Genomic DNA, 27,886 nt, shown 5'->3' on the forward strand with positions numbered 1-27,886 from the left:
CTCAGCTTGCTCTTTCTCAATGACACAATAGTTCTATTATAGCCCTGCCCTTTCATATGCCCCTTGTTTTGCTTTTCTGTTGATTGCTGTCCTATGGAAACATAAAGGGATAAGGCTTTGATTACACTGCATAGCTACCATCTTGCCTTCCTTGACCTCTCCAGGACCCCTACTGTTAAGGCTTTTTAATTTCTAAGATTAATTAGTAACGAAACATGAAATTTCAAACTGTAGAAGGAATGGCAGAATCTGCGGGGCGTATTTAAAAGAGGGATCAGCCTAGAATCCCTACATAGTCATAAACAAATTAAGCCCAAGCTCCCTTGAATTCTGTTGATATTTATCCAGCCCCAAACACATGCTATTAGTTGAGAAGATTCCTGTGCATAGACATGATTAGCAATAAATCAATTTAATCAGACCTTCACATATGGACCTGATCACATACACTGCCAACATTATTTTCCGTGTTGTTGCTCCCGTACCAATAGCAGCTTCTCAACTGTGAATGTGCAGAAGTGTTTTGCAAAAAAAAGCATATGCCTTGTATATCATTAATAATATTTATTTTGGAAAAATATTTTAAAAATGAATTTCTTTATTAACAAAAACAGTAAAAAAAAACTCAAATAACATTTTGCACAATGTTTCATAAATACATTATATACAAACAAAAAGTCACATAGACCTGAAGTGCCTTTGTACATATTTACCAAAAAATTAAATTATTAAAAAAAAAATCACAAAATACCCCAGCTTTACAAATATCCTGAAAATAATTTTTACAGTTTAAAAAAAATAACACACTTTCTTTCCCCACCTAATAAAAACACATTTTAGTATAAAAAAGGGCAGGAAAGGCAGTGTCTGTATCTCAAGAATCAACTGGCTCATAGAATCCAAAATACACACTCCAGGCAGTGCACATTTCTTGTGTAGGAATTCAGTCCGTTCATTTAAATACATAAGGGGGGGGGAAATCAACTGGCCATAGTGCAATGATAAATCTTCATAAAAGGCAGTGCAACAGGTATCTTTGAACACAGAGCCTGACCTAGCGTCCATCGTGTATTATTTGCAGTCCCTTTTGCTAACTTCAGTAGAGAACCAGCTCAGTCTGAATTTAGTTTTCTCAGCAGCAGTCAGTGAAGGAATCTTTCTCCCTTTCCTTATTCAGCAGCATTGACTGGGGCATATAACCTTTGAAAATTGTTTCAAAACAACAATTTTGCCATGTCATCTTTCTTTTTACACCTGCAAAAGTTCAGAAGAGAGGCAAGGTGAAAAAAAAATAATCCACGGATACCCATTAAGACAATAAAAAGGTGTTCACTCGATCATTAGGAGAATCAAATGCCTGCTCCTGGTGAGACATTTTAAGTGGTTTTATTCCCCACCCACCCACCTTCCTACACGGACAGGGTGACTTAATACATCTAATTGAGCCTTGGTGGAGCAGTGGGCTAATGCCTCCTTAAGTAACACCAGCTGCCTGCAATTAGTGCAGGTTCGCATCCCACCAGGCTCAAGGTTGACTCAGCCTTCCATCCTTCCGAGGTAGGTAAAATGAGGACCCAGATTGTTGGGGGCAATTAAGCTGACTTTGTAATAATGCCGCTTGGGGGGATGTGTGTGTGAAAGCCCTAATAAGCAGGCATATACATAGAATGAAGGCTACTGCTAAGCTTGTAAGCCGCCCTGAGTCTTCGGAGAAGGGCGGGATATAAATGGAATAAAAATAAATAAATAAAAAATAATTGGACTGAACTGAAAGATTGGAATCTATCTGCCCATGGGTATTGATGGGATGACAAAACCACATACTACGGGAAATATTCATCGTCTTACGGGCCATAATTTTGCAACTGCCCTACTAACTCAATCCTACAAAGCAAACAAACCATCATTAGGGCTTCCATTAAGAACTGAGCTGCATTAGAGGAAGTGATCAATTAGTGCAACGGGGTGGGTTTTGAGCCTGGGAGAGAATATACCTACCTCCGTTGCTATGATGCATTCATCTTTCTCTTCTGATATGACATACACTGACTGGTACTTTGTGTCTTTTGAAGTGGAATATACCGATTCTGGTCGTTTCCTTTCAGATGTTTCACTGCAAAGAGAAAATTTCAGACGAGGTTGGTTTCGTGACCAATTTCAATACACCCCCCCCCACACACACACACACACTTTTGGCAAATTAAAGACCATGCCCCTCTGCTACCACCATACCTTTTGGGCTGTACTGTGTTTTTCTCTTCTGCTTCCAAATCGTATGTTTCACCCTTAGCTTCGCATCTGCCATGATCCTCTTTAACAGTGTCCTCCTGTTTGAGGTCATGGACCAAATTGTAATCCACTGATGGGTATCTGACTTTGTAGCCATTTTTGTCAGCATTTTCACTGTGGAAGTCTATTTTCTTATTAGTATTCTTAATCTGGGTGGCACCAATGACACTTATGGAGATGTCCTTCTCTCGCTGACAGTTCGCCAGGTTGTTCATGGTCTCAACTTCACTACTCCTGCAGGCATCTTGCTGAGGCTGCCGCTTTTGTGTTTTGAGACGAAAACAGACCACAATGGCAGCACAGCCCAGCAATAGCATAAGGACCAGGATAATTCCGGCACACACTGCAATCCAGGGGAATTGGGAGCTCTGACCTTCTGTGTACTTCTCGGTGATGTCAACAATGACTGCCCCTTGAGGGGGTTCAGGAAGCAAGAACTGGCAGTTGGGGCCCCCATAACCACGTGCACATTCACACACGTAACGGTTGTTTCTTTCGTGGCAAGTAGCCCCATTGTGGCAAGGATCATGCTCACATTTGCTGACAGGAGTGCTGCAGTTCTTTCCATTGTATCCAGGAGGGCAGGTGCAGGAATAGTCATTGACTCCATCTTGACAGGTCCCTCCGTTTAAGCAAGGAAAGGAGGCGCAGTCATCCACATTATCATCACAGTGTCTTCCCGTGAAGCCAGTTTGACATTGGCATATGTAGGAATTCGTAAGATCCACACACTGAGCTCCTGCAAAGGTTTGGATAGGAGAATGATAAATAGGAGGAAATAGTCACAGGGACTGACAGGGCTGTTGATGTATTATCTATTATCTTTGCATCCTATCCAGGCTGCTGCCTATTTCATCTTTCCAACAAGCCTACAAAGAATAAGAGACAGTGTCCATTCAAGATCACCAACATAGTTTTATGGATTCAAGAGGACCAAGATTTACAAAATCAGTACCTCAGAGCGTACTGCTATAGAGCTTTTCACTCTAGTTAAACTTCATAACAGACCAGTCAGGAATGAATAAATAGATGGCACATTCTTCTAGGCAACCATATTATTTGTATGACAATCAGTCTAGATATTTTTTATTACTATTTTAAAAGTAAGCTTCGATTATTCTAATGCAGAGTTGGGGAACTATTAGAACTATTATTCTAATGCAGAGGTGGGGAACTTTATGACATGGCTGGCTCAGGAATTCTGGGAGTTGAAGTCCACAAGTCATAGAGGACACAGTTCCCTTCACCTTAAAAATCAGGTCACTTATCTAGCTGTTTTTAAATGTTGTAGGTGTTTCTCCTTGATTAACATAATAATGTCCAAGCAACTAAGAGCAAAATAAGTGAACAACAGCCTTAAAACAGAATAAAAGCCTACACAACAGAACCATGTGGCAGCACATATTCTGAGATGGCCACCTCAGGCTAAATTTTGTACACAACAGAAACAATGTTTTTTCATACATGAACAAATGAAATCTCCCAAAACATATTAAAAATAAGATTATATGTCTCACCCCAATTTCTTGTTTTCTACAACCTGTTCCCACATCTTTCTTAATTAAAGTGGGGCTTAATGTAGTCTGGGAACATTAAAAAGAGGTTAATTCAGTCAGTTAACTAACTCCAAGACTATGTTTAGCCTAAATCAGATCCAGTGTTGAATATAAACTACTTCCTCACAGCTGCCTTGCTGTGGAATACCAAATCCTAGTCAAATGCCCTATTTTGCATAACTACCCCATGAAGGGTGGGAGAGCATGTGCCCCTGAAAAAGCTAACCTCTCCCTCATAGAAGGCACCATAAATGTTATCAGCCCACAGTATTCCTTCCAAACACTCTGACTGAAATGTTCCCTCTTTGCTGCATCTCTAGGCAAAGAGAAGAGAATACAGCTTTGCCAGTAGCCTTTGGGTTCAGGTCTCAAAGTCCCAAGCACTTCCTAAAGGGCACAGGGTGGGATTCTGCTCTTCCCAGATACTGTATGACTATTTGCTATGAGAATCCACCAGCAAACATGTGGGGAAAGGATCAACTGTCTATGGAGATTTTTAATCATCCAGATCATAGTTATCCTAAAGGTGCTTTTTCCGAGAGGCAACTGGACTTGGGTGTTTTTTTTTCCTTTGAAAACATTTCACTTCTCATCCAAGAAGCTTCTTTGGTTTTCAAAGGAAAAAAAACCCAAGAAAGTCCAGTTGCCTTTCGGAAGAAGCACCTTTGGGAAAGACCAATGCGTAAGAAACTTCCAAATATGAATTTTTCACCCAAAGATTAAAGTGGAGCATTCAAGAAAACATTGGTATTGGCTGCTTTAACTGAAAAGGATAAACTGACTCATCAAGTCAGTATCATTAAGCCTGGTATTTCAAGAACAGCTGACAGCCACTCTCATCACCAATCAGATGGACTGAGACCCCCAACACCCCTATTAGGCATCCTGTGGGGATTGGGTGGCATTAGGCATCCCATTTATAAGGACTGTATTTTTTACCAGAGTATGGTATGCCCTGCCATCCTACAAGGGCTCACTTAAATGGAAATTCCCACATATACTTTTGCAATCTTACAAATAGGATTTCAGGCTTTGGGGGCATTATTTCACATGTAGATTGATAAATCAAAGGTTACAAGCTTTCAATGTTAGGTTAAAGAACAGACAAACCTTGTGGACTAATTCAGACAAAAGTGAGAGACAAATTATAGTCTGGATGCAGACTATTACACAACGGCTGTATCATTTCAGCTGGCAATTGTACTGATTTAAATTTCCAGATTGACATTTTTATATCTATGTTTCTTTTTGGATTCTGCCTTTAACCCAGTTTGCAAAGAAGAAACGAAACTGACACGTAACTCAGCTTTTCTGAATCTGATGCCCTCTCGCTATATTGAACTTTATCTCCCACAATCCGTCAACTAGCATGGCTCAACGGGGGATAAATTGGAGAATTATAAGAATTGAAATCCAACATGATTAGAAGAAGCTGGGCAAGGCAGATAAAACTTCTCAGAAACGTTATCACAGCAATGCCATTCCTGTTAAATGCACCCTTCTCCTTACGAAAGGCCAAAGTAAAATTTCTCCAAACAGGGAAAAATTGAGCTGCTGTCTTCTGTCTTCTTATCAGTTTCACAGTTTTTTTTAAAAAAAAGCTGCATTAACAGTTTCAGAATTGTTTAAGAAGCACTGAAGAGTGTCAGGTTTACTCCGAAGGCCACACCCACAAACTGTTGCTTCTCTCCCACAGAAACCAGTGTGGCTTAGCAAGCTTCAGCGCTGCTTGCATCTCTCTCTTCCTCCATTAAATCCAAGACCTCCCATTATAGCATATCGAGTGAACTGCAGTGAGAAGTTTACTCACTTCCCCTTAGAAGTTAAGTGAACTGCAGCAGGAAGGTCATTCATTTCCCATGGATGTTTATGGCAAAATGGCCATTAACTTGAATGGGTGATCAAATACAGGTACCGATTTGGCTTACCATTAGCACAAGGACTGGAGCTGCAATAGTCAATTTTCTTTTCGCAGTTAAATCCAGAGTAACCCACGGGGCAACGACAACTATATCCACCTTCGGGATTGTCTGTACATCGTCCTCCATTGAAGCAAGGCCCATCGGCACAGGTCATTGCGCCCAGTTCACAGTTTTTACCATAAAAGCCAGGTGGACAGGTACAGGAATAGCTGTTCTCAAGGTCCTGTTGGAAGAAAGACCCACCCTATTTAGCAATCTTTACTATGTATCTTAACAATTTGGACACAACCCTCTTTTCAGACTCACTGTAGCAGCGGCATTAACTTACAGTGCAGCTTCCTCCATTCTTGCAAGGACTGACATCACATTCATTGATTTCAATCTCACAATTGGAACCGGTGTAACCAGGACGGCAAGAGCAGGTGTAGCTCCCTTGGCCCGTATTGGTACAAGTGGCGCCATTTTTGCAAGGCTTATGGTGTGTACAGTAATTTAGATCTGTAGGAGAAGTTACAGACAAAAAGGTTACATCCATAGAATTGCCTGTGACTCTGAAAGGATGTTGTTGTGTAAGTTTAGTTTAAGAGAGATCCAAGCCTAGAAAACTGGACTGTGTAAGTTACAAATGAAGAACTTACCCTGATTACAAAAAAGACCACCCCATCCTTCCTGACAATTACACTGCCAAGGTTGTTGGCAGGTACCATGGAGACAACCTGGGTATCGGATGCATTCATCACAGTAACGTCCTTGCCAACCAACACGGCATCTGTGAAAACAAATTTTAAGCAATTTTAGTACAGGCGGTCCTGCCACAAACTGAAAATTATTTAAATTAAAACTAAACAAGTCAAACTTCTTAAGTATATTGCACTTCTTACAATGTTATTGACTTATTAAACTCAGAAGCTTTTTCACTACCTGAAATACTTTTTAGGTAGGTTTAAAAATTAATGTCTTTAATTTTTGTTGTCCCTATTCCTGAGTTCAAGTTCCTTCTGCCAGTAGCCTTGATTTTATTAACCGTCACTTTTATAAATCACCCTTCTTCCAAGACGTTAAGGATGCTAATCCCATTTAATCTCCACATTAACTCTAAGGACGATTATGCTGACAGAGAAATTGATTTCCCAAGGGCCACATATTTTTATAGTTCATCAGAGACAGACTTCCCTGCTCTGAACTAAAACACACCCATTCTCCCCTTGATTGAGTTATTCCAGTAATCACACCCATAAACCGCCATCTAATTATTCTATCAAATTAATTATAATTCTTCTATGATTTCAAAAGGGTAGTTACAAAGCACAGTGCATCCATTATGTTTGAAAGCTAATGTGCTCCTACTAGACACTAAGCCCCATTCAACGTCTTCTAAATATCCATAAATTCTGGAGTGGTGCTTTGGGGGGCTCCCTCTTATTTGACTTACATGGATATTAGGTAAGAAGTAAAGCAGGCCTGAAAATAATCAAATCTGGGATTCTCAAATCAAGTTTGCTGGCAGAAGGATGGGGTGGGAGCAGGAGAAGGAGAGATCTGGAAACTTACTTGCATTCTCCAGGCTTGTCACAGAATCCATGCTGGTCATCACAGCCTGGCAAGCAAATTGCTGCAAAACACAAAAGAAACCCCAAATATATCCATAAGCCTTCTGGAGCCTTATGAGCTTAGGTCAAACTCTTTTCATGACAGTCGAGTTAGTGACAGCAGCTAAATGAATCTTCGGAGCTTGCTAAGAGTAGTGGATCGTGCTTTTGTAACAGGGGGCTTTACTTATCACTAGGAATGAACATTCCCTTTAATGCAGTTGCACACAAACAAAAGAGAGCACACAATAACTCCCTTCCGCACAAAATCCCCGCACAAAATCCCATTCGCCTTTTCTTCCCAGAAAGGGTCAAAAGTCCTATTTCCCCCCCCCCACCCCCATTCAATACCAGAGTTCCTCCTCTTGGTATCCTCAGCATCCTCTGCAAGTTTGAGAGAGAGAGAAATAGAGAGAGCAAGAGAGAGCATGCACAGATAAGGATAGACAGCTGGTGTGCAGGGTGCCAGCCGGGACAGCTGCTCCATTGTCTATGCTCTCCCAGCAGCTGCCCCACTGCAACAATACCCCAACTCCTTACAGCCAATCAGAGCCAAGACGTGCTTTCTCATCAGCCTATCCCTGCCCAGATCTAATCTATGGCACGCGCATGATTCCTGGGCAAAGGGGAAGGGTTTTTCTTATTCAAATAATTAAGTCTAAAGTTCTTTCACACACACCCCCAAAAGGAAGGAGGGGGAGTGGAGCCTGAAGAACACAGACGTAGGAAGGAGGTAAGCAGGCCAGCAGGAGGGAGGTTGGGAGCAGGGCGGGGAGGGAAGACTTCTGCTCATTACTTTGCCTGGTTATGGAACTCATTAAGCAGGCACTGTGAGTTTTAACCCCACAAAGCAAGCCAGAGACAATGACAAGCCCAGAAGGAGAAACAGAAGACGAAGAAGAAGAACGGGACTGATCATCAGATTGTTAAAGGGGGAGGTGGGGAGAGGAGAAGGAATGAATGGGGGCAAGCGTGCGGACGAGACAAGCCTGCCAATTTGGGGACAGGCTTTTGGGTTGACATCGTTTCCCTCTCCCCGAAGCCCACCAAGTAAATGCACCGTGCATTCTAACAAGGTTCAGAATTTTGGAAAGAAAAGCAGGGTGGGTTTTTTTTTTCTTCAGACACTTCCAACAATATCTTATTTCTCATCTCCTCCCCTAAATCTAATTAAAGGGGGCAGCATGCATTGGATCATGTTACATGGGGGGGGTTGGTTTCTTACTAACTTGACCCATAAGCAAATGAGAATCATGGTGGCCCTCCGGCCAAAGACAAGAGTTAGGGCCTGTAAAAAGCAGCTTCTCTGCATCCTGTGGCAACCCCTTTATCTGGACCATTGAAGCATTCATTAAGGCAGCATCCTGATTGGAAAAATCAAATGACTCCACTTGGACAGACCAAATGGAAGCATCCAGGCCAACTCAGTTCAGCTGGCTGCTTCCATCCATTGGAAAAGGGCCTCTACGTTAACAGAAGAGGCCTATTTAGAGCCTAGACTAAAATGGCCAACTGTTCTGATTCATCACTTTGACGAGAGACAATTCCATTCACTGCTTTGCCAAAGTACTTCGATCAAAGCTTCATGTAGCTGAAACTCCCCTTCCAATATCTGCACAAACCCAGTAGATGTTGGGCCTATAAAGTCGTAACAGTGTTTTATTTGTTCTATTTCCTCTAGGAGCACAAGGCCAACATACAATTCCTAGACCAGTAATTAAATCAGTATGCTGTGCTAGTTCTCAGTGGTGATAATCACCCTGGCTATGGCTTATCATAATAGCCAGAATCTAGAGTTACTTGAGCCATACAGTAAAAATTTTAAATTTCCAGTGACATTATTTTTCCTGCCCTCACTTCAACCACTACTTTTAAACACTGTCCCACCAGGCAAAGTATCAAGCAACTTTAAACCCAAGGGACTTCCGGAACGAAATAGACTTATTTCTCCTGAATGAACGGAGGTTTTCATGCTAAATCATAATCTATTTAGGAAAGTCTGTGAATTCAAATGGTTGACATCCAATGTGAAGGAATTTTTTTTAAGAAGCAAAAGTACATTAAGGATAGCTCCAAACTGGCTGGACACATCTGAAAATTAATGAAACAATAAAGAACTGAGAAGAGGGGCAAATTCCATTAAGTCCAGATACCAACATTACTTAACTCTGTTAAGAGGCACAAACCTAAAACCTCTTGAGTATAAGAATTAATCATGCAATTTCTTGGATTCTCGCCAATATTGCCCCTGGCTGTTTTCAATGTTATTTATGATCCACTCTGGCTAGTTAAGTATATGAGTGCTTACTTGTTCTGTTTCCTGGATATTTGTATTTGCAGTTATGTCCCTGTAATGCAGCCAATGTGTGACTTTGAACGAAGAGTCTAGTTCAAGGTTAGGCCACCTGATGCCCTCCAGATGTTTTGAGCTATGACCCTTATAAACTGCAGCTGGCATAGAAAATAGCCAGAAATTCTGGAAAATGTAATCCAAGTTACTTGGAAGTAGAATCTGGGTTTAATTGGATGCGACTGTAACTTTGCTTTTCCGAGTTTTGCTATCAATATTGGGATTTAATAAAACTGCTTAGAGAACAAACTGATTTCAGACTTTTTTTTTTTTTTGCTTTTATGGATGGCATGACTGACAACCCATTGAAATCAAGGGCCAAACATCTATTTGGGGGATCTTCCCTTTTATAAACATCCCCTATCAGGCCTTCCCTCTGCCACCCTATGCCAGCCAGGCCTTCCCTAAGCCAGTCTATATGTTAGTTTCTTCTTACTAAGCTTTCAGAAAGGATAGTTTTGAATTATATTAAAATGCCAAATGCAGAAAATAGGGGAGTTAAGTTTTCGTTGTTGTTTTTTTAATAGCTTTTCCAAATACCAGACTGCAACAATATATTTACTAAGCCACCAGGATTTCACAGAACTACATGCTAAACAGTAAGTGAAGGACACAGGTGGGAAAGGGGAGATAAAATTAAGAAAAAAGGAAAATGTTGTCACTTTTTTCTGTTCCTCTCCCCACCACTACCTTACCCATATCTTGGATCATTTACTATCCAACAATGAATAATTCTACAGCATCTGAAAGTTGGAACAGTCATCTGGTCTAATTTGATGGTCTAACAGCCCAATAAACATGCCATCTAATAGAAACATTGGAACGCACGTAAAAGAAATAAGAACTGCCTTCTTTGCTCATAACAAAACGCTTGCAAAGTGCATTTACTGGACAGCTACATTACGATAACCATTTCAATGCATGTCAGTTTGTTGGACGTAATAAATAATAGAGGGAAATAGGTGGATCCATTTGGCTTACATTACTAATTAATTAATGAACAATACAGCCCTTTGAGGGATTTGTAAGCTTTAATGTCACATTTGGCCACCTGAGATGAATGACAAGATGACATTATCTTCCTTTCCCATATAAAGAAGCCAACAAGGTACCTCTTTCCTTTGATTTTGGCATTAATATTTGACTCAGTTTAGTCTAGCATCCAGGGTCTTCTCCCACAGCAGAAAAGAGCAGCTGAGGAGACTAAGAATTGCAACAGGGACACTGGCACTCCTACTCATCCCCCCCCCCGCCGGTTCCCCACTTGAGCAATCTCTTCATCATGTTTATGGTATGGTTAACTTCATTTAATGTCCATTAAATGTAATCATATTTATTCAAGAGAAAAATTATGATCTTCAAGAAGCATTATTCTATAGCAAATTAGTTCAAATTGTCACTGAATATGTACGCGAGTTTCTTTAACTTTGCTTCATTCACTAATAAAAGAACAGCGAGGCCTCCAAGTAAAATAATTTGACTCCCTGATGGCCACTTTTTTACTGATCAAGAAAGAGTATGAAATGCTTCACTTTTTGAAAGATGGAATAAGAATTCTAAAACACTATCAACTTTTTCCAAAGCTTTTATATCAGCCTTTCCCAGTGTAATGCCCTCCAGCTGTGTTGGACTATTATGGAAGCCGAGGACTAAAATTGCTAGAGGCTAGTAGGTTGAGGAAGCTGCTGTACATAACTTGGCTGATGTGCATGAAGGAAATTTTGAATCTAGGACAGGATCCTACATTTTGCAGAGATATTGTTTCACTTGCAATTTCAAAGAATAGAATCCAGCTAGCATTGATGTTAAGCACTTGCAATTCTCAGATTTTGGTGGGAGAACACAAGTCTCCCAGGAAGAACCATGGGGATTAAAACTGATTAATACTTAATGGATCTGTGCATTCAAAATTACAAAGAATTGTTTTGGAACTTGCAGCATATCTCTGCTATTCATTACAGCAGCTTGATTTTTTCAGGATTCTCTGAAAATTTGAAAACAGATGTTTGTTTTAAGGAATCAACTCAATGAAATTAAGGCAATTCTTAAAACAATGAGTCAGTTTTTTTTCTTCCAAATCACTCTTAAAAACAAAACAGTCTTAAGACATAATGTTAGCTGGACTGTGATCATAATTTTGTAAATAACAAAAGATCTGTACAGGCTTTCATTCTTTTGTCCCAGTAAGTGAAGTCATCATATATAATGATAATTATATGTTTAATAATTATATATGATATAATTAATATAATATAGTGATATAACTGTTATCATTGCTGTGCGTTGATTTACCTCATTTCAGGATCAAATGCTATTCATGTTGTATTTGATCCTTGCCCCATATCTTAATGAGTAGATTCATAGTTTTATGTTTATGTACGTACATAAACACATACTATCTATCTAGTTATCTATACACACACACACATGCATATGTATATATGTACGGTATGTGTTTATGTACATAATTTATTTGCATTGATTTACTTCTTAGCATTTGGACATGGAAATGGGCTATACCAACAATCTCCCAAGGGAAACCACCATCATTTTGTCCAAAAGGGAAGAGAGGTAATTTCCTTTATTATTCGTTGAGTTGGGGTATGTTTGGATTTATGCAGAGTAATCAGAATCAACAGAAGTTTAGAAAGAAAAGTGACGTTTTCATCTGTGGATACTCACGGTCAGTGCAGTATTGTCCCTTCCAGCCTGGGTTGCAGACCTTCTCCCCACGTTCTCCACAAGTGAAGTGGCCAAAGGCATCATCCCGAGGGCGACAAAAGACAGAACAGCCTTCTCCGTAGTAATGCTCATCGCATACAAATCGGTATGAGTACTTGAGGTCAGTGCGACCACTGGTATGCAGGTCACTGGACCATTCTTCCCCAACAGTCAAATGTCTCTGTGTAGCCAGGCGGCTAATGAGACGTTCTGGATTCTCTGAAGAGGGAAGGGGTAGGGTGGAATAAAAAAATGGAATAGCAAAACAGTTCCATTAAATAACAAAGGTGATGGTACTCCTGGAGACCTAGATAATCTATGGGAAGGACTGGGTATTTTGAAGAATGCTATTGGGTTTGACCTCTAGCCAAGTGGCTGAAGATCACAACGGAAAACAAGTCCATTGAACAGGCAGTTAGATCAGAAGGAATGTGTAAAATTGTCTTCCCAACCGTTGCCCTCCAGGTGTGCCACTGTTTTCCCCAAAGGTAACATAGAGGCCATGATTTAGGAAGGCCTCCAGGTTAAGAAAGACTCCTAAATATACCACTTGGGAAAACATTATTTACCTGTGCTGAGGTCATCAGGAGAGTCAGTGTGCAGAGCTTCAATGATGAGAGAGAAAGTGCCCTGCACAATACAGAAAAGGGAGAAACAATGAATGTGAAGGCCTGCAGTCAGCAGAATAATATAATCACAGGAGACTACAGCCACAACAGCCAGCATGACTCTCTGATCTCCTGACTCAGGCCTCTTTTTTCCCCCTCAAGGAAATGGCAGTACTTTTTCAAAACTTGCTTCCTGGCCTGTTTTTTCAGCCTGTTCATACAGGATATGGTATTAAAATGGAGCAGCAAGGGGAAATGGGGAGGGGCTGGGAAGAGCCATGCCTGCCAATCCTCCCCCTCTGCTTATTCTTATTCTGAGAACTGAGAATAATGAAGAGAGATGCCAAGGGGAGGAGGGGAGAAAATATGCTAGAAGAGTGGTGGGCCAAACTGGCAACAACTTTTGGTATTTCCACAGTAGACAGACAAGGGGAGTGGGGTTATGTTCAGGTAATCTGTCAATCCTGCCTTTAACATTCCCTTCAATGGATCGGCTGTGGCTCCTAGTGATGATCAACTGTCAACTTGCCACTGCCAAATTGCAGTCTGCAAAAAGTTTTGCATTTCCAGTGGCAGAATTTCAGCACACCACACAATCTTGAGAAAGATGTTAGAACTGTAGAATAATGATATTCCCTGATAGAAAACCACCACTTGGTCCAAGTCAACAGCATTGGTAACCTGAGTGTTCAGCTGCACTGAATACTCCCGGGAACACCAGGAAAGCAGCCACTTAACTGAAGGTCTTGAGAAAGGGTTAGATGCTTTTTGCAGGATGAAGAAAAGGTTCTATGCTTACAAAACAGGCACCCATTTTGATTACATCACCGAAGGACAACCTGGTACCATCCAGGATTTTGAGATTTCAACTCCCATCAGCTATAGCCAGAAAAGCCAATGGCAGCGGACTGCAGGAAATGTATCCCGAAACATTTAGATCAGTGTTTCTCCAGCTTGGCAACTGTCAGATGAGTAGACTTTAACTCCCAGAATTCCCAGGCAGCCATGCAATCCACACATCTTAAAAGTTGCTTGGCTGGAGAACCGTTGATCAGAGGATAACCTGTTGCCTGCTCCTACAGCATGCAAACACAAGTGGCTTCTAGCATTTTAAATGGGTGCAGAGCTGTTCCTTTCCTTTGGCATGAAGAAAATCATGAGGAAAGAGGGGGGGGGGAAAGGCACAGGTGGCAGAGGCAAATAATATCTGAGCCCATATAATATTCTGTGAACAAGAATAACTGCACAATAAAAGCCGCCCATAAAAACTTCCTTCTGTATAACTTGTCTTGAAATAAATTGAATCCCTTGGTTCTGAACTCAGAATCCCTCTATTTAAGTGCCTTCAAGAGTACCATTAAGTGTTCCAACTTCTGGAAAGACTAAAAATAACCCGTCCTCTCTGGACCATGCATTTTCCATTGTGAACATCCATTTCCTAAACTAGATAGAATGGCATTCCAAGGTCATTTCCTCACTAGTGATTTATAGCGTGTGTGTGTGTGTGTTTATAAAATGTACACATTGTATATATTATATTGGTGTTATTCCAATACAGATCACCAAAGTAAGACTTTTTACCATTGGCAAGACAATCCTAACTCCCTAATTACAAGATGGCTCTCAACTGTATCTGTGACCAAATGAACAGAGTGGCATTGTCATTTCCAAATAACGTGACACCTTCTTCCACTGCATTCAAAACGCTATCCGATTACAAATTTGCAATATAATTTAAACCTCTTCGATACGGCCTTTTAAGTCTACCCTCTTGCACACAACCCTCCGCCTCTCAAAACCCAGGACCCTCCCCTAAGAGATTCCGGCGACGTTACCGGCCAGGTGAAGCCGAAGGGGAACCGGATGGGGTTGTTGAAAGACGGTTCGCTGCCGCCGGTGGCGGTGCTGTCGGGGACGCTGAACGAGTTAGCTCCAAGAACCGGAGTGACGGTACTGCCGTAGGTACAAGGCGGCTCTGGCGACACGCTCGCTTGGTAGTGCTTAAGGCAGACGCGGAAGAAAGTTTTGCAGTCGCACTGTTGCAAGCCAGCCGGAGCGCCGGCATTGGCGGAGCCCAGGCCCTCTCGGCAGCAGTTGCGGTTGCCCAGAAGCCCCTTCTTATTGACAAACTCCTGTAGCTTCAGCTCGAAGACGCCGGAGGTCCAAACCTGCGGAGAAGGGCCGGAGGGGTGGAGAGAGGTAATGGCATACGGTTAGAGGCTGGAGCAGCGAGGGTTGTTCGGGGGCAGCGCCGCGGTTGGGCCGGGATCAGCTCGAAGGGGCGGGGCCAATGGATCAATGAAAGTTCTGCCGCCGCGGCGCTGCAGGCGGACGGCGGCGCTCGTCCGATGCGCCCCCCCCTCCCCGCATAATGGACAACCTCCCGCCGAGGCCGAATTGGCCATGGCCAGGGGTCGGCAACCTTGGCTCTTTTATGACTCGCGGACTTCAACTTCCAGAATTCCTGAGCCAGCTATGCTGGCTCAGGAATTCTGGGAGTTGAAGTCCACGAGTCATAAAAGAGCCAAGGTTGCCGACCCCTGGCCATGGCGATGCGCCCAGTTGATGCACACCCAGCACCTCGCAAAAACGCTCCGACCGGGGGGAGTGGAAAGGAGAGAGAAACGCGCGGAGGAGAGCACGTGTCCCGAGTGTATCACAGTCCCGGGAATGCTTTAAGGCAGGGCTCTTCAAACTTGGCCCTTTTATGACTTGTGGACTTCAACTCCCAGAATTCCTCAGCCAGGCACACTGGCTGAGGAATTCTGGGAGTTGAAGTCCACAAGTCATAAAAGGGCCAAGTTTGAAGACCCCCCTGGCTTAAGGAATCGCTCGAGCCGCGCTTTCCTTCACGAGAAGGCGGGAGCTTCTCGTGGGAACGCGCGAGGAAAGCGGTTCTGGGCTCTCTTTTCACCAGGGAGGAGGACAGACGCTTCTCCTCGCGCGTTCCCCACCCATCCACCCACCCCAACCTTCGCTAGAGTTGGAAGGGTGAGCGTCGCTGCGCTCCCGGAGAGGGACCGCCAACTTTTTGGGTGGTGGAATGCCAGAGCCCCGTCGGCACGCACCCCCCCCCCTCATCACCCTGAGGCTTACCTGGTAGGGAAGCTGAAGCACGCAAAAGACAACTAAAGCCAGCGCGGACCGTCCTCCCATTTTGTCAGGGCTGGTGAAACGGGGGAATAAGGGAAGAGGTCTGGGCTTCTTCCCTTCTTGTGCCCGGCTTTCCTTTCCAAAGGGGAAAAAAACGGCAAACCAAGACGAGCTTCTGCCAAGCCGAGGGTCGGTTCTCCGCTCCGAGACTGGCCGGAGGGGGGATTAGAATGAAGATTTATTTGTTTGGAGTCTTTCTTTCTCTCTTTCTCCCCACGACCCCCCTCGTCGATGCGTTTCAGATACGCCCTTTAGTTGACTGACAGATCTTGTTTTAAAGATGAATTAGGCGCAAGGAAAGGACTACCCTCCTCTTGGATTCCCCCTTCCAGATACAGTTCTTGGCGCTTTGGTTTCTCTAGCTCCAACCAAAGCAAAGGAGGGAAGAGCCACTTAATTCCCAGGGACGAAGAAAAGACTTTTCCCAAAGCAGCTTAAAATAATCAACGATCTGGAAATCCCTCAGGGGACGAGAAGATAATTCCCGGTGGCTTCAGGCGAAGAGTGGCGGGTTTTTTGTTTTGGAGTGCATGTGTTTGCAGAGGGGTTGGCGATTACGCACAAGCAGCCGTTTGCAAATCCCCCAAGCTTTGCTGGTCGCCACTTTCTGGCTATGAATTCCGATCGGTGTGTTGCTTTTTTTTTAAACAAAGAAATCCAAGCCTTCCCCACCCCACCCGACCCCCGCCGCAAAAAAAAAAAAAAAACCAGCAAAATGTTGTCGCTTCGTGGGTTTCCAAAATCGATGGCTAGCGGTGCCCGAGTTAATGTCTGCTCTCCGCTTTAGGTCATGGGTGAGCTTTGCTTTCGCCTTGAAACCGCCTGCCGGATTGGAGTAAAATTATTCCCTTTTTTTTTCCTTTTTCTTTTTTTTTCCGGTTTTTTTTCTTTTTTAAAAAATTTTTTGCTCGCTGGCTTGCTCTGTAGCGCTAAGGATCTGCCTGCGTTCGGGCGCCTGCCTGCCTTATATCTCGCCGGCCGCCTGCATGGCTAATGAGATGCAAATGAGCAGCCCCCCAATCTGGCTAGAGCGGCCACAAAGGAACCACTTTTCCGAGCCTCCCGCTCAATGGATCACCAAATGGTCAGTGAGCTGTAAAATGGGCAACCCTCGTCCTCTTCCCCTCCCCGCCAGCTCCCACCAAAATCTAAAGGGGGAAGGGGGAGCAGATTTACATGCCTGCAAATTTGGTAACCGCAAGAAGCGACCTTCCCTGCCAGACGCACGCCCTTGTTCTTCTTTCCCAACAAGAACGCCTCGAGATATATATATAGGCAGTCCTCGACCCTTTTTCGTTTGTCGGATTACAATTCCCATCACCTTGACCCAAAGTGATGAGAACTGTAGTACAACGCATTTATCTAGAGCAGAGGAGTCTCTTCCGCTGGGAATCGGCATCCCTTGAACTCTGTATGTCTGGGAGAAACAGGACAAGGGAAGGAAACGCGAAGTCGGGAGGCGTAGACCCAGAGAGACTCCCAAAAGTGTCTTGTACAGCTTGTTGGTTTTTTCAGAGGCTATGGAGTTGGGGGATCCTAAAGCCAGAGATGGGGGGGGGGAATGAGTTGGATAGGAAGGTTTCAAAAAGTCCCTGCACGCCTTTCCTTGATCCTTACGCGCAATAAACCCCGAAGACTTTCAGTTGCAAACAATCCGGAAAAGACTCTTGCCTTGTGTTAAGTTCCAAGAGGGGGGAGGAGGGGGAGGGCCGGCGAGGGAAGTTTGGCTGGGTAAACAGTTTTGCTTTTTAAAGACCCCAAAAGAAGCTCTTTCAGTCCCTCGCTCCACTCTTTCCCCCCCCACCACCACCCTTTCCCCTGAATTCTTGGCGAACTTGCAACGATCGAGGGCCCAACTTCGTTTCTTCTCCTCCTCTTCTTTCCCCGTGCCTTTAGCTGTCTCTTTCTGCCTTTTTTTCCCCCTTCTCTGAGCGTACTTTTTGTGTTGTGTGCATGTGTGTGTTTAACGTGAGCGGTGTGGGTCGTTCGCGTGGCTGTCATTAAGGCAGTTTGTTATTATGGGAGGCCTGCATCAGTTGGCGCTTTGTGCCCTCAGCTGTATGGTAATGTGGACAAGCACCTGCTCTCCGCACAATGCAACCGAGAGAAAGAGCTCCCCTCAGCGCACGCTAGTGACTCTACAACAATGTGCGCCCATTTTAAAAAAGAAATCCCTTTCCACGGCCTTCTTTCCCCTCCCTACCTTATCCGAAATGAGGGGGGGGGGTGGAACCTACTCTGTGTCAATCTTTACCTTTTTTTTTCCTACCCTCCCCCTTTTTCCTTTTAACGCATTTATCAACGCGGAAGCTTTTATACTGGTTAAAAAAACGCGTATAGAGAAAGGAACGCTCTGCTATCAGAGCAAAATTTAGTAAGTCTGCCTTCCTGGAAGCAAGAACTTAGAAATAATTAAGCAACAGCAACGCCAGGAAGTTGGCACTGATAGGAAAAGGAAGAAGGGCCTCATTGCAAACCCCCCTCCATAAACAGGCAGTTTTAGGGCAGCCTTAACTTATCTGCGCAAACGTCATTTGAAGCGCTAGAGATTCCGGGACAGCTTAAGATGGTGAAAGAGAGATTTGGCCATGAAGAGGTAGCTTCCCCGTATGTATGGCCCGCTGGAAATCTTTATGGTCGCATTATAGGATTTGAACGGCCTTTCCAATGATAAAATGCGACTTTCATTGAAGCAGATGGCTTGATCACAAATTGCCTTACAATGTGCGTGTTGGGCGTGCGGAGCGGGGAGGGGGGGAGTGAGGAACGCAAGAGGGGGGAAAAACAATCTAAACCACTTCATCAAATCCAATTGCTGTTGAAGGTCAATTAAAAGAAAATCACTAATTGGATATGCATTGGAGAAGACAAGTCTACTTTTCCTGGTGGCCTATGAGACATTTAACATTGAATATAATAGCTGGGTTTACCCAGCGTGGTATGCCATAAAATAATTATGTGTTTGATTATGTACATTTAGCCAATTAAGGGGGTAGTTTTTGGAGGGAGGAGAGAAGACTGTTGTTAAACAAACCGTAGTTTAATGCAAGGTGTCAAACATGGCATGAGGAGTGCACTTTTTGCAAAATGTTGGCTCATTCTGATCAAATATCTCTGTTTTTTCTGCTGAGGTTTGAACTGGAGGGAATAGGAAAGTATATGGTGGTTTATAAGCATAGACAACATCTCAGCCATGTGGCTTGGTCTCTGATAGGTCTGAATGGGTTTTTGCCTCAGTGCACATACAGTAAGTCTGTTAGTTGGAACGGACACTGACTAGAAGCCCAGTGATCTGATTTTGGAAATGATGGACTCATCTTGCACCAAGCAGCCTGTGTTCATTAAAGGCAAACTCAGAAAGCCAACCAAGTCAAAATTATAAAATGGCCTTCACATCTTCACCTGAAAATAACCTCATAGTGGCACAGACAGTGATTTTCACTCTAGCCACAGTATGAATGCCTGCTTTTAACAGGTCCAATATTAAGGAATGCAGGCTGCTCCAGTTCCTCCAGGAAAATAAATGATTCAAATATACCACAGAACCAGAGTGAAGAAATATTGCTGTTTATTGAAGTTTGCATGTCAATTGCAGGGACATTGGGGTTTGTAAATATAGCTTTGTATTTGCAGGCAGTGATCTTTTTTTAAAAAAAAAACCAATAACTGGGAAATAAATTAGTCTGAGAATAATCCTGGTGTCTTCTGAAAGTTCATCTGGTTATACTCTGCTAACCTATACCTTATTGTAAACTTTCTGCATTTGGTACTTTTCATGTATGTTGGCCTATAAGATGATGGGGATTGTAGTCCAATGGCTAACGAGCATCTGGATGGGGAATGCTGATGGACAAAGTATGTGGCAGACAGACTGGTCTAAAATGAGAGAGGAGATGCCTGTGAAAAAACACAAGGAATGGGGTACAGAAGGAAATTTGAGCGTGGAATAAATTAAAGTATGCCTAGCCTAGATAAATGCATTTCCACAGAAGCATAAATGGATCTTTGCTGCTCACAATAGCAAAACAGCAGATATATTTGTAGTTGTATATTGCAAATGTAAATGTCTTCTGAAGAAAATAATTGTGGCTGCATTATATTCTTGGCCTGATGCAGCCTGTTTAGAAGGAAAGGGCATTATTTTAACTATTTTAAGTAAGTTAAAATAGGCAGCACTTCCTCTTGAACCTATTGGGTGAAATCCTGTACTGTCATATTTAAGTTTTTCAAGTTTGGACACATATTTTAATTTTATACCACTAATTCATATATTTATTTAAATGGGGAGTATCATCTATTCATCTGTAATTCTATACACTGAAGTAAAATTATTTTTCTGTTACTCTCAATTATTCGTAATTTTTGTAAAAGCTCAGAGATTTCATTGTAGCGGTTGTCAGGGATTGTAAACAGAAAGGGTAAGTAAGACTCATTCCTCAATCATTTTAGGTTCCCTAAAATGGTCTTTGAGGCAATGTTCAGAGATAAGTGTACCATCTACAACAACTAAGAAATATATTGGAAATGCCCCAGAAAACTGAGCCAGAAACATTTCTATCACCAGCTACTATCAAAAGGAAGTGGAGTTGGAACACAAAAGATAAAAAAACACCCTTCTGGATCTCATTAATACCAAAGGCCCTTGTGCAAAACATGCCCTCTTATGCAAGAGAATCCCTCTTTATCTGTTTTTCATAGACAATTGCCAGGCTGCAGGGTGAAGAGAAATGCAAAGAGAAATTTGTTGTGGTGGCATTTTTTCCTAAGTCGGTTAAGTCAGGGGGTGTCGTAGAATAAAGGAGTAGTACATTGAGGATGCACGGTGATTTGATCTTAGAAGCCAGACTTTCTGGAGATTCATTTGACATTCCTGTTACGGGAAGGAGTGTGAATCAAAGTTAACGCGTGCAAGGGCTTAAAAGCCTGCTTCCCCTGGATCAACCCCTGCCCCCCCAATAAAAAAAAGTCTCCAAACCTTTTTGACTAACCTGCCTTCGCTCTCAAGGATTTGTTAAATTGACGCAGCACAGATTTCTCGATTAGGTCTGCAAAGCGGAACTGAAAGGCATCATAAAATCCATCAGAATCCTGCCCAAAGCACTTATTCTCTTCCAACTTAATTTATGCCACGCGATTCTGTACTGGGGAAATCAAGCAGAAAGCTCTTTTTTTCTTGACTCTCCCCTTCCTCTTTGCTTTGCTCCCCCCCCCTTCTTTTCAGATGCTTCTGGGCTAACGGGGAGACTGTTTAACTTAAGTGTTTCTATAGGAGGCTGTTGTAGTTTAACTCCTGCCCACCAGTAGCTGGGCTGAACAAAGAAGAGACTCAGGTCTCTCCATTCATCCTTTCTCTGTGCTTTAATTTTCATTGATTTTGAAGACAAGGGGAGCCCTCTGGGATTTGAGCTGAAGGGGGATGACACGCCTTTAGATGCAATCCACCCCCCTGGCCAGCCATCTGCTCCTAACCAAATGGCGTTTTTTCATCCTAGCTGCTGTGTGTCTCTAGATTCCACTCTCACACTTCCAGCTTCAGTCTCTCTAGCTGGCTCTTCTCTGCCCCCGCCCCCCCCAAAAAAACTCAATGCAAAGGCAGCTTAAGTTAAAGTTTTATGTTGAATAAGGGGGGGGGGGGAAAGTGAGAGAGAAAGGAGGGGGATTGGAAGGAAAACCCAGGCAGAAAAAAAGTGATAAATCCTTACCTTTTTCATTAAGGCAGTACCATAACCCCCTTTTAAATACTTTTTGATTCCTCAGCAAATTTACTGTACTACGTTGAACTCATTAAGCAGCACGGACAAAATGTTAGTAGCAGAAGACAAGGTGAATTTGTTGCTATTTAAAGGGGGGGAAGAGGGGGAGAAGCAAGATCGGAGAGGGTGGGGGGCTGGAGCTCTTTCTGTGGAGGGGGAGCAGAGAGAAAAGCATCCCTGTCCTTTGAGCAGCCTGAGAATTTGCCCAGTTGGCTCCAAAAGGCTCTGAAATAATTTCAGATAGGAGAGACTAGCCATCTGAGAAATGGGAGGTTTGCAACTTCCTTCTGGAGAGGATGCAAAAACCTTTGTAGTTACCCTTCTCTCCAGGAAGACTGTGAGCAGCCTTTCTGAGGCAGGAAATAGCCAAGACAAACTACCGGTATAAGAGCAGATCAAGAATGTACCTTGCTGGAGCATTTCCTCTGCCACGCAACAGTCATATCTAAGGGGCAGAGAACTTGTTTGGTCTGGAGAAAGTTCAGCCCAAGTCAACTCCAAGTAAGAAGCTTTACGGAACCCTTGGTCAAGTGGTACCTGTTCTGAATATAAATGATAAGGGGATTATACCTGGATTCAACTTAATATATAAATTTCTATATTCTTAAATCATGAGGCAATGTGAATCCAATCAACCGAGGCTTATGCAAGGAACAAAAGATAGTTCCACACAATATGCAAAACCATGCTTACGTTTATAAGCATGAAGGAAACATATCTTCCCCATTTAGTTCCTTGAACATAGAGGGTTCAATTTAACTATCATATTCATATTGAATTTGTATGGGTCTGTACAATACATAACCAGAAATAAGAAAGCTATGGACATAATACAAAAAGGAAGCATTTGTTTAAAAAAGGAAATGGCAAAATGTGCATATATTTTTTAAAAAAAACTATAAAAAAACTGAGTTAAGGAGCACAGGATGCAGATTGTTGAAGGGAAATGGAAAAGAGGATGGAATGGAGCCTTCTAGAGAAGGGTATGGATATGGGTGGCCAGCAGGCACCCTACAAGCAAGATTGCATCACATTGCAAAAGGTCTCATTTTTCCTGGCTAGTGGAAACTGAAGCCCCCAACTTCAAGAACTGCCCATTTGCCTGCCAGTTTGGGAGAAGTAAAATCAGGTGATTATTTATTTTTATTTTTATTTTTTTTTGCAGGATACAATCAGAAGTGTGATGTGGGCATGTGCTCAGCCACTACCACTAGGTTAATAACCAGTAGACTATACATAGCTTGAATGAATCGTGAGGGCTATATGTTTTGGAGTTCAATTCTGCTGAGGTGAACAGCGGTATATAGATCATCATAATAATTCCAAATCATTGAAAAATGGACACCAGTTACGTGCAGAAACGTAGAAATGAAGTAGATGCTCCCCAATATTGTCTTAAACATGTTTGTGATAGGTCCGCAAATTTCATATGGGTTGAGCACAGTGTGGAATATTTAGCTGCTATTAAGATGAAAGTTTCTATACCCACCTTAGGCACAAAGCCAACTGGGTGATCTTCTCTAACCCTAGGAAAGAGGCAATGGCAAACCACTTCAGTGGCAAAACTTGACAAAAAAAAAGCAGAGATTTGTCCAGGCAGTCTACAAGAATCTGACACAATTGAATGGAATAAAAAAATGAAAACAGGAGGAGGGTTACCTACAGTGATGGTCTTCCACTTTGGCAAAAATTGTGAAGGCATAACTAATGCCTGCAAGACTAGCTTGAATGAACCTTTATTGTCAAAGTACAACCATGTATACATTGAGATTGGCTGAGCCTCCCTTCTTGCCCCCTCCCCCAACTCACAGAGACAAACCCTCCATCTTATTACACCATGTGAGCTAATTGCACAACACACCGGCCTCGCAAGTCAATCATACATAAAATTTATAAAATTATTTCCCGTTCAAGAGCCTGACAGCCCATGGATAGAAGCTGTTCTTCAGCCTGTTGGTACGGCTGGCTATACTCCTATATCTCCTACCCGATGGTAGGAGAGTAAAGAGATACCGACCAGGGTGTGAGTCATCCCTGAGAATTTTCCTCACTTCCAAGGCAGCGAGCCCTGATGATGTCATCCAGTGGTGTCGGGACAGCCCACAATTGAAGGTGAATGAGACATTTATTTCTTCATGAGGAATGCAAGTTCTGAGAAGTGTTGATCTTCCAACAAGTCTCCTTTCTTTCTATGAATCCAGAATATCCATCTGGCATAGTCAGAATTCAGAGCAGAGAAAGCCCACTCTTGCCAATCTGGAAGTTCTAAACAGCTATTAACTATGGGAGAGGGATTTCATACTAAGCAGTATTGGTTGCCTTGTAGATATAATAATCTTTAAGGCAGGGATCTTCAAACTTGGCCCTTTTATGACTTGTGGACTTCAACTCCCAGAATTCCTCAGCCAGTGTGCCTGGCTGAGGAATTCTGGGAGTTGAAGTCCACAAGTCATAAAAGGGCCAAGTTTGAAGACTTCTGTTTTAAGGTCAGCTCTGCCGTTAGGCCAAAAAAAAAGGCTCAGAGGGATGAGCTTGGGTGTTTCTTTGAAAACAGTTTTTGGTTATTCCACATCTGTTTTTAACGACAACTACCAAGGGAATGGCATTTGTATAATTTCTTTTTCTGCTCTAGATACTGACATTAACTGGAAGAAAAGGCTCCTGCACGTTTATCTTCCTGCATCAGCAGATTTTGTGCCAGCTCTAACAATCACAGTGATTGACAAGATTTACAGGAAACTAAGGATACATTTTTGATAAAGATCTTAGTTTCACCACAAAAATGGATTTTAAGCAGCCACACCTAGCTAGTTGGGTGTCTTTTTAGCTGCTCGGTCAAAAAAACAAAAATTGTTACCAAGATTATGTTTGTTTTGATAGTGTCTCACATTAAATCATCTCCAGGGATCAAATTTATTCCTCAATGTGCTCACTTGAAGCCACTGCCTCAGTTGCCCATCTGTTTCAGGGACGTTCTGAAACTTGAGCTGGCCACGAACAGCGTATATTGGAGGTGATGGTCCTTTGAGAGCTGTATGCCATGAAATTTCATTTTGAAGTATGCCGATTGGTGTACATTCAAAGTGACAATAAAATTATTATTGTTGTTTTTGTTGTTATTTAGAATGGGGTGCCTATGATAAGATGGCTGCAAAGACAAGCCCAATGAACAGAAACAGTCGACATTCAGATGTGATGATCCCGGTGATCTCTGGGAGGAAACAAGTCCAAAGGGGAGTTAACAGGTGTTGTTCACAGCAGACTTCACTTGAGAGTAATCCCAATTAAATGTAATGGCAATTAAACTTCCCCGATTTGCACAGGATCTGGCTTTGAATATGTAATATCATTATTAAACGTGGTTTCTTGGCTTCAGGTAACCTATTTGTCCTTTTCTGCAACAATCCTCAATCCTCCTCCCTCCTTTCCCCCTTCACATGTGCAGGTCACTGAGAATTAACGTGGGAAAGGAATCCTCAACCCAGACTTGGTACACCAGCCACTCAGGACTTTCACACGCTGCAAAAATGAAACGGGTGTGTGTGTGAGAGAGAGAGTTGGGGAAGGGAGAAAATGGGGATCACAGTGAGCCGGCACCCACCGAATTAGGGTTTCCCTTCCACATATACCCACGTTGGTAAAAGCTGGAGCCCACGCATTGATTTTGAGAGAGCCGGGTGAATAAGTTTCGCCTGCTCTGCAGGTTTGTCGAAAGTTGTAAAGGCATGTGCTGATTAGAATAAGAAAGGGCGGTCGCGTGGCTCAGCTGGCACACAGAGAAGCCAGATGACAGATAAGCACCAGCTCCCTGCGACCGACCGCCCCCCCCCCCGCTTCCCCCTCCCCGGCTCCACTTCTCCCTCTCTCCGCCTCTCCCTCCCCGTTTTCCAATCGCAAATCATCTGCTCCTGTCCTCTCCGTAATAAAGCAGGCGTGTTTACCTGGGATCCCAGAACCGGCGCGGCATCCCTTTGTTTCTTCATCAGATTGCTGCCGCCAGCTGCTCTTTCCAGCCCTTGCTTCAGTAAAATTGATCGGGGTGGCCAGCCTAGGCTGTGGCCCTGACAAGCGCGTCCAGGGAGAAGTCTTTGAACTGGGAAGGAAGGAGCATTTGGCTAGGAAGTCTCGCTCTCTTTCTCCTTCCGATTTCTTTAGTTTCTGACAAACTTGCGCCATTGGAGAGAGCCAGCTTGGGGCTACTAATAATAATAAACCTTTATTGTCAAAGTACAACATGTGTACATCGAGATTAGCTGAGCCTCCCCCCCCTGCTCTCTCCCCCCAACACACAGTGACAACAAACCCTCCATCCCACCACACTATGTGAACCAACTACACCACACACCGGCCTCCCAAGTCAATTCTGCATAAGATTATGTCCCATTTAAAAGCCTAACAGCCCAGGGATAAAAGCTATTTTTCAGCCTGTTGGTACGGCTGGCTATATTCCTATATCTCCTACCGGATGGTAGGAGAGTAAAGAGATACTACTCCCCCCCCCCTAAAAAATATATTCTCCATCTCAGAAAGGACTTTGGGTTGGGGTTTTCTTTTTCCCAACCTGAGGTCAGTCGCGTGCCTGGACATCGACCCAGGGAGCATCTGGCAGGGGGGGGGCTGCTGAGCAAATCAAAAACTACTTGCCAGGGCCGCGAGAAGAGACCTCTCTGAGGCTTAGTAAACATTGCAGGTCTACCTACCAAGGCAGGATGCTATTTCCCCGCTCAGGATCCTGTATCAACTTCTCCCCAGATTTCTTGTAGGGCTCCCCAGTGGATGATGGAAGTGTAGATTTCTTGGTGGGTAGAGGGCAGGGGGATACTTGGAGTTTGAACCATACATATAACTGACCAAAGTTATAGAGCTGATTCCTAGACATCCTTGCCTTCATTATCTATCTAGTATTTGAGTTGATCTGAGTTGATTCCCTGGACTTAACGCACTTTAACCGCTCAACAGGTTAATGGAAGAAAAGGAGGAAAGAAATCAAGTAAAATTAATAATTGGAAAGAACTGGATGCAAATAATGGTATGAATGCTTCCTCTTAGAATGTTTATTTCAGCACATTATGCCCATGGTGGGCAGAAATGTGGTCCTAAAATCTGCACTGTAGATGGTTTTTCCAAGTCCAAATTTTTCACATTAAACAATACTTTTCTCAGACCATTTCAAAATGTATCAAATAGGAGAGCCAGGTTTTCTCTAATGGTTAAAGTACCAGGCTAGAAGCCAGGAGAGTGGTTGAATTCTAATCCCACTTTAGAGTCACTTAAGACAGCTGGTTGACCTTGGGTCATTCATTCTCTCTCAGTCCATGATGCCTGACAATAAGCTGGTCAGTCAATTCCTATAACATTTGGCTGATCTGAAAAAAGTGGGCTCTACACTTGCAGGAAAACACTAAGAAGAAAAAATAGTATCACAATTTATCAAATATGTTTTCAAAATTTAACATATATACACTTGCAATCTACTATCTTCATAAACTAAAATATTACCTGTACAAAACCTATGTAAAATTAGAGCTCTCCTCTCATTTTTCCTTTGTACTGTAGAGGGCCTATAATTTTAGGCCTTCAAGTATAACCTAAAACAGACTCTGACCTGAAGCTAAATAAAAATTAAACATATTTTAGAAATACGTTTTCCTTTGTCACATAAACAATAACTTGGCAGCAATTTTTGCTTATAAAACTCTTCTCTAGAACATCTGTGATGTCATCGGATGATGTGAGCTCATTCAGGCTTGATTTTTATACCCATTCTCATTAGATATATTATATGGCTGCAATAGGAACAAAAGCACTGGTTTGTTAGAATATTTCACTAGCAGATGAGCTTGTTGACTTATCATTATTATTGAAAAGAGAGATGGGCTCTAGACTGCTAAATCTAGAGTCCACAATTTCTTAAGAAATCAACAGAAGCCACAGCCAGAACTTAC

At 42.9% G+C, this 27,886-nt stretch overlaps 2 protein-coding genes across 2 annotated transcripts in view; one reads left to right on the forward strand and one right to left on the reverse strand.

Annotated features, from left to right (window-relative positions):
- Nucleotides 1-350: 350 nt before the first annotated feature.
- DLL1 (delta like canonical Notch ligand 1) lies at nucleotides 351-17,477 on the reverse strand. The gene is made up of 11 exons (XM_081313364.1): nucleotides 16,132-17,477; nucleotides 14,871-15,203; nucleotides 12,997-13,057; nucleotides 12,389-12,646; nucleotides 7,319-7,379; nucleotides 6,406-6,536; nucleotides 6,096-6,265; nucleotides 5,774-5,990; nucleotides 2,233-3,028; nucleotides 1,999-2,113; nucleotides 351-1,254 (listed from the first exon to the last, which is right to left on the reverse strand). Exons 1-11 carry the CDS (start codon nucleotides 16,189-16,191, stop codon nucleotides 1,249-1,251), a joined length of 2,208 nt encoding a protein of 735 aa, XP_081169490.1. The 5' UTR covers nucleotides 16,192-17,477; the 3' UTR covers nucleotides 351-1,248.
- The window catches only part of FAM120B (family with sequence similarity 120 member B), a 58,614-nt gene continuing 45,909 nt past the window's right edge, over nucleotides 15,182-27,886 (forward strand). Inside the window, exon 1 of the mRNA XM_081313367.1 lies at nucleotides 15,182-15,234. The gene's annotated coding sequence lies outside the window, so the exon portion shown is untranslated. The remainder of the gene's footprint in view (nucleotides 15,235-27,886) is intronic.

This window comes from Vipera berus (genome assembly GCF_964194415.1).
Source record: "Vipera berus genome assembly, chromosome: 1".
NCBI lineage: Eukaryota > Metazoa > Chordata > Lepidosauria > Squamata > Viperidae > Vipera > Vipera berus.